The following is an 11114-nucleotide window of genomic DNA, read 5'->3' as shown; positions in this document are numbered from 1 at the left end:
ATTACTATTAAATGCCTTATAACCAAAGTTCACACGAAGTTGGATTCTCCCTCTACAAAATGCAACTTTGTCACATAATTGTTCAGAAACTTCTTATTCTTCATTTTTAAACTGCTCTGCTTTGACTTAATACTTCCTCCACCCCAAAATTGTAAACCCAATTTAAGAACAATTTCTGCCTAAGGACCAAGGAGGCCCTAAAAGCAGTTACACTTCCTAATTTTTTCATGTATTTCTATCTTATGTGCAGTCAGGCTGAAAAATCTACTTTTTCTTATTTGCTCAAAACTATATTTGACATTGCTTGTTTAAATAGTAAAAGAAACTTTGTAAGGTGTATGTTAAAAAGACGTGTTCAGAACACACAGAATTCCGTTCCAGCCCCAAAAAGGATCTTCTGTGACCAAAGCCATTGACTCATGATATGCTTTTTAATTTCCCTGCAACAGGAACTTCTTTGTCCATTTACTGTTATTGGTAATGCAACTCTATAGTTAGCAAACCCTGAACATGTGGCTCTGGACTGCAATGTCTCTCAGACATACCGGTTTAAATAACCTTAAAATACGATACCTGTCTTCAGGCAGCCTTATTTCTGGTGTGACTGCACACACAGTTGCACCCCATCACTTCAGGAACAGAGCAGACATCAGGGAAGGTCACTGGAATCCCATAATGAATTTGGCAAACAAATGCTTTACATCACCAAGCCACAGCACCACATGCAGGCTTATGCAAAGCCACCTGTGGGGAAAAGCATGCTTGCACTGCCTACCAGTATGTAAACTGAGGTAAATTCCACCATATCATTCTCCTGGAATAGGCTCGTCTATTGCTCCTTCCACAGAAATTAATTCTAGAACATGCCCTACAAGCTCTTTAACATCATGAGTCAAAGAAAAGCTTAAGTACTGTGCACATCATGTAACTGAGCAAGCGTAAACCACCTCTGAAGTGCAAAGGCTTGGACAACAGGCCCAATCCAGAGTTGCCCTATAGATGAATCCTGTATATTTTATAACTGATAACCATTGTTCTAGTGGGTATTGTGCTAGGTTATAACAAACCACCTCTGCTGATGTAAAAAGTGCCAAAGCATTGAAGTATTGAAGCCTGAACAACAGGCCCCGAGCCGAAGCTGCTAACTTAGTATGTGAAATCTATTAGTGAATCTGTATGCTCAATTATGAAAGATGTAGCTTAGATATCATAAAACATGTCTATCCTGAATATATCTTTATCCTTCTTTGTGTGAGGGCAAGTTACCAGGGCCATGGAGCCAGCTGTCTGGCCTTGGGACCAGATGTGTGACCTTGCTCATAAATCAATTAGATAAGCAGGGAAGCTCCCTTAGCTTCTCCCTTGAGCCCTCGCCAGGCTCTGGGGAATCTAATGTGAGAGTGAAACCAGATGTTTCCATTCAAAACAAAGGTTCCAGTCATTCTGGCTTGCCGATTTTGGGGTACATAAGGCTGGACCCACTCACAGCGACTCTGGATGCCTCACCTACGGGTGGAGGCACCGCATAGGATTTCCCACTTGCCGGGACACGGACTCCAAATCCTCGCTCTAACCGGGGCTGCCCAGCCACTGCGGGGCTGGATGATGGTAAAGTATGCAAGTAGTGAGGGATCTTTCTTAATCGCTATTCTCTCTCTCAGGTAGTAATGATGTGATGCATTACCCTGTATTTTCCTATTTGTTTAAGCACGCTGTTCTGTCTTTTCTTACTGTATGTTTTCTGTATTACTCTGTTACACTGGTTATCCCCAGTAAAATACACCTATTCTTTCCACTATGGTGTCCAAGTTCAATTGGTATCCTTAATCAGCAAAACAACTTGAAAACATGAATGGTTTGTATCAATGTAACTGTTAGCCTGCAGTTGTTCTTTGTGTTTACAGGCATCCTCCCATAAACAAATTCTTCCTGTAAGACTACAAATAAATCCAGTAGGCATAAGTGAAAACAAACAGAATTAAAAAATATAAATGAGGATCACTTTGCATGATAAATTCATAGCTCAGGGTCAACACCAGTCACACACACTTGATGATAGCTCTGGGCTGCTGTTTTTAAGTCCATAGTGTGTGTTCAAATCATTCTTGATAAACAAGTTCCGCTCCCTCTGTGCAGGCAACTTTGCCTGTTCTTTTCACATGAAAAGGAACCACTTTTAAGTACTTCTCTGTGAACTTCTTATTCTGGATCTCACACACTCACAGAGTCCTGACTGCTGCTAGACATCTCAGGATAAAATTTGTTACTGCAATTCTTCAACACAACAAGCTCCAACTCAAACTGAAAATTATTCATGTAAAAAAACAGAACACCAAACATGTACAGCCACATTTTATTCACCTCCTAAAATCACTTTGCATTTTTCCACATGCTGTCATTAAGAGATGTCTGTTTTGTATAAAATCTTGGGCTCACAGTCTTGAGAGCTTGACAGAAGTTCACTTGTACTGCACAGAAGCAGCAGAGCAGACTCACTTGAAGCCTTTATGGAGGTTGAAGTCATTTAAGGATAATAAAAACTTTTTTTATCAAAAAATTTTGATAAATTTACAAAAAATTGTAGGATAATCTCATTTGCATGTTTTTAGAAACAAGAATGTTTTCACCAGTTTTTATAAATACGGTGTAAAGCAGCTATAGTTATGTTAAAAGTGTTTTCCTTCTTACAGAACTTAATTTTAGCTGGACTAAAATATCAGTATTTATAGTATTTTCAACTACTTGTTTTCTAAAGGCTCTTCTATATTTTTAGGGTCTTTTTGTTTCCACAGATTTCCAAGCACAATCCCTGTGAACAGCAGAACTCCTACAGTACGATTTGAAGCAAATTTCTTCCAACAGTCTTCAGGTTTGTCTATGTCCAAAGTGTAAATCTGCAAAAGCACAGTATAACATTCTAGCATTATTATTCTACAGACACATATATTTGACACATCACAGACACAAAAAGGTCTGTAACTTCAAAAACTGAATCTCAAATTCTGAAGTCTACCCTTATGTCCACAATAAACAGGAATACTCTGTGCTTACAAAGGATTTTTTCCATAACTGGCACCTAGATTTACTTGACAGATTTGTTCAACATACAGCAGAAAAGTCACGGATCACATATGAATACAATTCCCAGACCCTCTCAATAAAGGACCATATAAACAGCCTGGATACTGGTGTGTCTGGTTTGATATTTTAAAATGTAAAAACATCTGGCCATGTAAATAAAGCTTTTTGAGATTTTCCTCAGTAGTTAGCCATCTAATTCTTAAGTGGGAACTTTAAATAAAAATAAAGAAACCTTCAAATCTCTGCTGCAAGGTGTTGCTCCCTGTTCCAGTAAAGCACTGGAAAGCCAGCAGTGAACCAGGCTAACTGGAATGTACAGGAAAGTGCCCACCAGCCCTGCCTAAGTAACACAGGGCTGGTTTAGTCCAGTTGCTCTTAGCCATGTCCATTGACCTCTCTTGCAAAAAAGAACCAGTACACCTGCAACAACAGTGAGAAGCAAGGCTTCCCCTGCTTGACAGCTGTCTGCTGTGAGTCACAACTAAAGGTGGAAAAAAAACCCACACAGTGCAGCAAGAGCAACGTTACTGAAAAACATTCCTTGGAAACAAAACAAGTCCTGAGAAGGATGACAAGAGGAAATGTTAGCAAAACAAGTGAAAGGGTGAATAAAAATGTACCTCCCAAAATCTGAAACCTTGCAATTCAGCCTCTGAAGAAGTCAAAACAGAATGCAGCTGACTAAAAGAAGTGAAACGTTCCCTGGGAAACCTGTTTCTCTGCCATCTGCAGTGGTACAGAGGTGACAGGGCTGGGTTCTGATCAAATAATCTGAAATTGTCCCTAAACTTCTAAGACTCGATGTTAGACACACCCTTGAAAACCTGTCAGTTCCTCAAGCACCGGGAACGAAAACACTGAACTGACAAACAAAACCTAACAGCAACCGAACCACAAGATATACCTTCAGAAATGCAAAGCAAATAAAATAAGTTATTTTTCTATCAGTGAACTTCTTCCGTGGGATAGAAATTTGACATCTTCAGGACCCAAATTCCTCTGTCTCAGGGACAAATTCAATGAATTAAGGAAAACCTACTCCTCATGCAGCTTACCCAGCTTTCTAAACTCCATTAAGCACATGTTCAGAAATCTTGAACGATAAGCATGAGGCTGTTTAGGCAGAACTAATATTAAAATAATCACTCAAAAAGAAGCTACTCTGTGGTATACAGAAAAATGCCACTCTTATGACTTCGGCAATCTATACAATTGTTGTTCACTCTTCACTTACATTCAATATGTATGCATTCTCACTTATAAAATCCTCCCTGTAGGAGAGTAATTTCCATTTCTGCCAAAACTACAGTGTAAGGCCTCTCTGACAATTCAAACTGTAAATGATTATGCAGCATAGTTTTCCTTCCCTCATAGATTTCCAAGCACAATTGCTATGAAAAGCAGTGGCTGACAAGCACCAGACTACATTATCCCAAGAATTTTCTTACTCAGAGGTATGTTTAATACCCATCAAGTGCACGAGCTACTCCCATTAAAGTGCAACGTAAGTCTAACCTGCTTCAAAAAGTTTAATGATAACCACAGACTTAACATCTCAGACTGTCAACACTTTTACTACGTGCAACGCACAAAACCCTTTTCTATCACTCACCTATCAAGGCCAGCAATTAATTTTCATGGAGACTGACTTGTCACTACAAGGCTAGGCAACACAGAAAGATTCAGAAAGAACAGGATAAGAAGATTCTATCTGCTTCCTTTACTGACAAAGACAAATTCTTTGTTATTCATTAAAATTTCTAAACTAATACAAGACTGAACTGGATTGCTCTCAGCTATAAAAAGAGCTGTGAATTATAACTGTCGATGACCATAAAATTATAATATTAACATCTACTGATGCTGCCTTGAGCAACAAGTAGAAAGAAATGTCTGTTACATCTTTTAAGGTCACCCTGATATGATTGGTCCATGTTTGCTTAACATGTATCAAACCTTCAGAGCACGGAGACACGGGGCTCAGAGAATCTGGAGTTTTGCAGTCAGAACCTGCCAAAACCAGCCAACCATATAGAAGAAAAACAAGTGCGTAGGTTAACCCACACTGTGCATGCTCCAGAGGACAGTACAACTAAAGGACACACCCAGGAGAGACGCCCAGAGACTAAAAGCAGACATGGGTAATTAGGATGCAAATTTTACCATTTGTTCCAGGAAACAGAATGACTGTGTAACTATTCCAGGAAATCTAATGCATATATAAATTGTTCTGCAATATAAACTCTGCGCGTTGCAAACTGCGGCATGCACGTTGGGTGGCACGATCTCCCGTGCATCTGGTGCTGTAATAAAGAATGCCTGCCTTTTCAAACTTCAAACCAAGGCTTAGAGGGTTCTTTTCCAACCAAACTTATGGTAAGCCTACAAGCAGTAGTGAAAAAGCCACAGAAAATTTTCTTATATTGTTAGATCCCAGACTGAATCCTCCGACCACAGTACAGAATTGTTTAGATGTAAAATTAACCATCACTGAGACAGAACATACAACATTCGTTTTCATATTGTTCTGTTGGTTCGGAACAGACTGAAAATGAGTGTTTTTCAGTGTGTGGACCACTGAAGGCCTCTTCAAACAAACAGTCTGCAAAAGGTACTTAAGCAAGATCACTCTCAGAAGACTTCAGGTTTTTTTACAGGAATTGCTTTCTTTTTTTTAGGTAGGTGGTGAATTGATGGGGGTTGAAAAGCACCCTGATTTCTTATCAAGAACTTCCACATGGAAGAAGTATAAATAAATCCATCAAACCTGGTGCGTTAGGTGAGCCCCTACGGCAGCCACAGCTGAGTAATACGGGAACGTCTGGTTACAATTCATTCCTGCCATGCACAAACTCAGGAGCATTGCAAGGCTGAAGCCACTGAGCCACTGCTTCGTATCCTCCTTGAACTGTAACGCTGTTGACTTCACACCAATAATGATGTCATCCCTCTTATCCTAGGATGAAAGGATGAATTAGCAAAAAATCCACAGTCCAACTGTCACTTCATAAGGAAAATAAGAAGGGGGTCTTGCTTAAGTTTCCAGCACTTCTTATGAGGAACTTAAGTGCATTTCTAAGTCCCTACATTAAAATTTAAATCAGAAGGTTGGTCCTTAGAGCTGCTTTAGCAGCCAAGAGCTAATATCAATGCAAATGCATCAGCACACAAAGTGCATTATACTTCCAGATTTCTACTCAATATGTAAACCATTTTCAAATAACAATAAAAGGTGCAAGGTCTGGGGTTTCTTTGGTGCTGTTTTAGCTCAGCTGAGAGCTAAGAACTGCAACAGGTTCGTACTGCTGTTTGACAACAAAAGTTGTAAATTAAACACACAAACATACACAGATATCTAAAATTTCCCACTGTTACTCCACCTGATGTGCGTAAACGGTATCGTATACCAGTGTCCACATTACTCCAGCAAAGTACAAGGGCAAACACACAGACCACTCACATGACCCTCTGATGGCAGACCAGCCAAGAAGGGCTCCCCAATTAAATGTAAGTCCTAAAAATACAAAAGGAGGAAAAAAAGAGAAAAAAAGCTATAAGATTGCCAGGAGCAATCTAAATTACATGTATAGAATTAAATATTATTTGTTCAAGCGTATATCATAGCAGCAGCTTTTTGTATAATACTGGCATTTCTATTTTTCTACGACTTATTTTCAGGCAGGTAATAAATAAAAGTAATTTGACATTAAATACCCTGGAAAGGGGTTAATTAAAGGAGAAATATGTATAGCCATGCATTTTCCCCAATTTAAATCTGCATAGAACTATTCCAGTGTACTCAAGCAACGGGTCTAAAGTTAACAGTCTTAGATGCCAGTGTAACAGAGGATGTTGGTATGACTGCAAAACTGCACCACAGCCAACTATAGTACTTAAAGGCTGAAAATTACAATTTATTTGAAAAAAATGAAGGCAGCTGGAATGTGAAGGCCAAGATACAAAGATACGTTTCAGTAGTTCAACCTAGAATACAAGCACCATCAGTTTCTGCATAGGAGTTATTTATATAAAGGCTGAAGACTGAAATGCAGGACAAATGCATTTTTCAGAAAGGTTTCAAGATAACCCCAAAACTAAAGCTGATTCCCAAATGACAAATATTTATTTTCTCCCTCCCCTCACTCCATCAAAATAAGGAACTGATTTTTAACAAAAAAAAACCCAAACCCGAACATCAACTCTTATATGTGTTATAAATTAAGAAGCTTGTGGCACAACAGAACTTTGTCTACAAGGTATTTTTATTTTAATATAGTTACAAGAAATCAGATTGCTGAAGATCAATTACTGATTTGTAAAATACCCTAAAGACTACATCTGAAGAAAAAAATATTTCCAGCTCACCCAAAACTAACTGTGGCCAATATGTTATTCTCTTCATCAGAGGGTAGATGATCACAAGAGACAAAGAGGCTGCTCCCAGAATGATACTGAATGAAAGAACAAAGAGGTTTACTGTTTGCCAGTCTAAAGATCATAATATAATAGTGCAGCATTACAGGAGCTGCACATAGTACTGAACTCATTCTTTTACTTTCAAATACAATTCCATGACTAATAACCTCTTTCCTCCACCCCCAATACCTTTTCTGCTGAAAATCTCTGTGCTTAACTCTGGACCTGGAATCAAATTTTAAAAAACAAAACCCAAGTTACACATCACCTATAGTAATTCAGACACAGAAGCACACAAAGTGCCAAGCTAAGCTGTCCCCCAAGAAAAACGAAGGACTGAAACGTGGAGATCTCCCCAGCAGCCAGGGGCCTACTTGCTGTCCTCACCACCTAAAAATGGAAAGAATAACATTAATACTAAATCCAATATAACATATTCCGATGCGCATTAAAACTATAAGTCACACCATTGGCATATAAGCGGAAAAATAAACAGAAACAGGTCACAGAACGTATGAGTCGGGTTCCTTCAACAATACAAACCTAGCATATCATCATGGACATGAGCTGTCTTTCTAAGCAGCAGCGCTTAAAACAGAAGTATGCAGGCTTTAAAAACTACAGCAGAAATAAAATGCCACTTGTGTCCAGTGAGGCTGATTAGAAACACTGTAGACATCTTGTATATGCATTTTATTACCTTAGAAAAAAAAAATCATACTTAAAAAGTTGTGAGCTAACTATCTGAATTTCGAGCAGCACTTCTGTGCTTTAACACTTTGAAGTGAATGCCATATAAAATATCATAAAGATGCAGGGCTCCTCTAGCATTGTTAATAACTACTGCTATTACACATGTATATTACGCATGACCATTGTTAATAATCCATGAAAGTACAATTATTTTAATCTTAGTTGGGATGCAATGGATTTTAGAAACTATGGAATAAGAAATCATACATGGCAAACTGAAGGAAAAAACAAGTGTCAGAAAAAAAGTTAAACTGTTATATATGGTGATTTACTTGCCAAAGGTGATGATTGCAAAAAGAAAAAAAGACAAAAGTTTTGCATGTGGATGAAAATGGTGTAAAATCTACTTGAAGAGGTTAAAACATTTTACAGAATACTACGTATGTATAAAGTGTTACACATATGCTTTAATAATGTGAATTTACATAAACCCTTTTAGTTTGCCCCCCCTCCCCCCATCAGGTTATGTTTAATGTCAAATACTGCTTTTGCAGTTTAAACATGCATATAATATGACTAATTCCACTGCTCATTGTAACCAAACATGGGACCTTTCATTTAAAGAAAGGGAAAGAAAGGATTTACCAGTCAGTAACATAAAATCTAAAGCTTCAAACCACAATCACCAACACAAGCCAACATCCCACTATTGACCCAGCCTCTGCCACACTTGCTTTGAAGATACTGTTTTAAGGTATGTAAGAAAGAGATGCAATGGAAATTTTTTAAATTTTACATCTAACCTCATCACATTAATGTATAAATGAATTCATTATACTCAAAATTCCATCTTGCTAATCACACAGATGACCCTGTCAAAGGCTGTTAGTATATGTAGTTGTTAATAACCTCTGAACCCTAAACTATCCAAAGCTGCCACAAAGCCTGTACTGATTTGTTGCCTTCCCAACAGAACAACAACAGTGCTGTAAGAAGAACTTCATGTATCAGATTGGCTCATTATCCTGTCTCTTGCCAGCGTCAAAACCCCAAAGCAGGGGAACAGTATAGAAACAGAAAACAGGACAAGCAAACAGTGATGCATCACCAGGATACTTTCCTCCAAGCCTGCACCTGTGCATATTTCAACATCTGACCCTTCCCTCTTCTGAACAAAAGGGAGATGACAGATGCAACATAATAGAAGAGGATTAGCTCAGGGTTGGGCACGATACTTTTCACAGCCATTCTCATAAAGAAAGTAACAATACTTAAGGAAACCCTTCTCCTGAAAATTAGAAAAAGAAACTAAAGTGGTTCTTGGTTAGATTGTAACTAGCAAGTGCAGCAAAAAAAGGGTTATTTTGTTCTGTCATGCAAAACAAAGCTGAAATATAAACTTGTTCACGTACTACCTCCAGATGACAACACCACTTATTTTATCTTACACAGAGGTAAGTACTCTAGAAGACTTATGACAGTTCTAGACGGAGAAGTGTTACACAAAATGAAATGATTTCTCCTGTGCTAGGAGGAAATGTAGACCAATGCATGCAGCTCAGATAGAAGCACGGAGGAATTTCTGAACCTGGAGCAATCGCCGCTGCTGTTGGACATAAGTGGGCATGTATTTGGTTACTTCAGCAGCAACTCACGTCTTGGCAAGCCCACGGGGGTTTCTCTACCTTTTTGTCATAGTCACGATCCCACATGTCATTGATCGTGCAGCCGGCCCCGCGCATAAGCACCGCTCCGATGCCGAACAGGGACAGCATGTGCCAGTCCGGGAGGCAGCCCGGCTCGGCCGCCAAGGCGATGCTCCAGGTGCACGGCAGGTACAGCAGCCACGTCCCTGAGGGAAGGCAAAACCCGCGCGTGGGGTGAGGAGGGCAACGAGGCGCGGAGCTGGGGCTGCGGGGCAGGACGGCAGCTCGCTGCTGAGTAACGGCACTGCCACGCAGACACACGCTTCTTTGGCAGAACCGTCCGCCACGAGCAGAGGATCCCCCCACACCCTCCCGGCCGCCTGTCAGAAGCGGCCGCGGCCCCACGCGTGGCCTTGGCCGCCCCGTCGCCATGGTTACCGCGTCAATATGGCTGCCGCGTCCGCATGGCTACGGCCCGGCCCCGCCCCGCTCACCGGCGGGCTGGTGCAGCCTCATGAGGCGCAGGTACGGCCGCAGCGGGGCCGGCGCAGCGCGCACCAGCTCGGCCGCCGAAAAGCTGAGCGGCCGCAGAGGTCCCGGCGTCGCGGAGGGGCGGCGAAGCGGCGGGGCAGCAGCGGCGGCGGCGAGGGGCAAGCGGGAGGCGCAGAGGCCGGGAGCGCCCCGGCAGAGCCGCGCCAGGAACGCCGCCATCTTGCCGCCGCGCTTCCGGCGTGGCTGTGTCACGTGGTGCCGCGCATGCGCAGCGCCCCCGCCGGGCCCGGGCCTGGGGCGATGGGGGGGGGCTGGAGGTCCCGGTAAAACAACAGCATGCACGGATTTAATAACTTCCCTCATCTTAGTTGCTGTACCGCAGCGCCTCGCTAAAAGCATGTGTGCTCTTTTTGCTTAAATTTCTTCAGTCTTCCATGCTGTTTGTTGGAATCCCATAGGTGACTGTGTATCATCAGACATAATGTTATCAAGACATACGTGTGCATGCATCAGCATATGTCTCAGCTCCCCAACCTCTCAGACTGTAGTTAATAAAAATTTCTGATTTAATATATGGCCTTTGGATCTCTGTCCTCATTCACTCGGTCTCCCACCATTTCAGGTGAGCCATTGCATAAACTGGGGAGGGAGGGGAGCTTTGGACAGAGCCATAAAAACTTTGTCTTGCATGGCATGATTTCAGTGATAAAATGTTCCCAGATTTACTACTGAAAGATTTCTTGGGGGAATTCAGTGTCCCTGTGTAGTGGTAAGGCATTAGCTGGT

General features: G+C 41.2%; 1 protein-coding gene across 1 annotated transcript; it reads right to left on the bottom strand.

Annotated features, from left to right (window-relative positions):
- Positions 1-2339: 2339 nt before the first annotated feature.
- Positions 2340-10553, bottom strand: LOC141960134 (4-hydroxybenzoate polyprenyltransferase, mitochondrial-like). Its single transcript, XM_074904977.1, has 7 exons — positions 10331-10553; positions 9876-10042; positions 7766-7887; positions 7447-7532; positions 6462-6595; positions 5849-6037; positions 2340-2894 (listed from the first exon to the last, which is right to left on the bottom strand). The coding sequence occupies exons 1-7, from the start codon at positions 10545-10547 to the stop codon at positions 2739-2741; spliced, it is 1071 nt and encodes a 356-aa protein (XP_074761078.1). The 5' UTR covers positions 10548-10553; the 3' UTR covers positions 2340-2738.
- Positions 10554-11114: the final 561 nt, after the last annotated feature.

This window comes from Athene noctua, chromosome 4 (assembly GCF_965140245.1).
Source record: "Athene noctua chromosome 4, bAthNoc1.hap1.1, whole genome shotgun sequence".
In the NCBI taxonomy this organism is placed as follows: Eukaryota; Metazoa; Chordata; class Aves; order Strigiformes; family Strigidae; genus Athene; species Athene noctua.
Note: the sequence above shows the minus strand (reverse complement) of the source record. Positions and strands in the feature narration are given on the sequence as shown.

Coding starts and splice junctions, on each gene's coding strand:
- LOC141960134 (XM_074904977.1), bottom strand. CDS start 10,547: ATGGCGGCGTTCCTGGCGCGGCTCTGCCGGGGCGCTCCCGGCCTCTGC. Junction 7,533..7,765: donor CTGTGTCTGAATTACTATAG/GTGATGTGTAAC, acceptor TCTTTCATTCAG/TATCATTCTGGGAGCAGCCT. Junction 2,895..5,848: donor GGGCTCACCTAACGCACCAG/GTTTGATGGATT, acceptor GTGCTTTTGCAG/ATTTACACTTTGGACATAGA.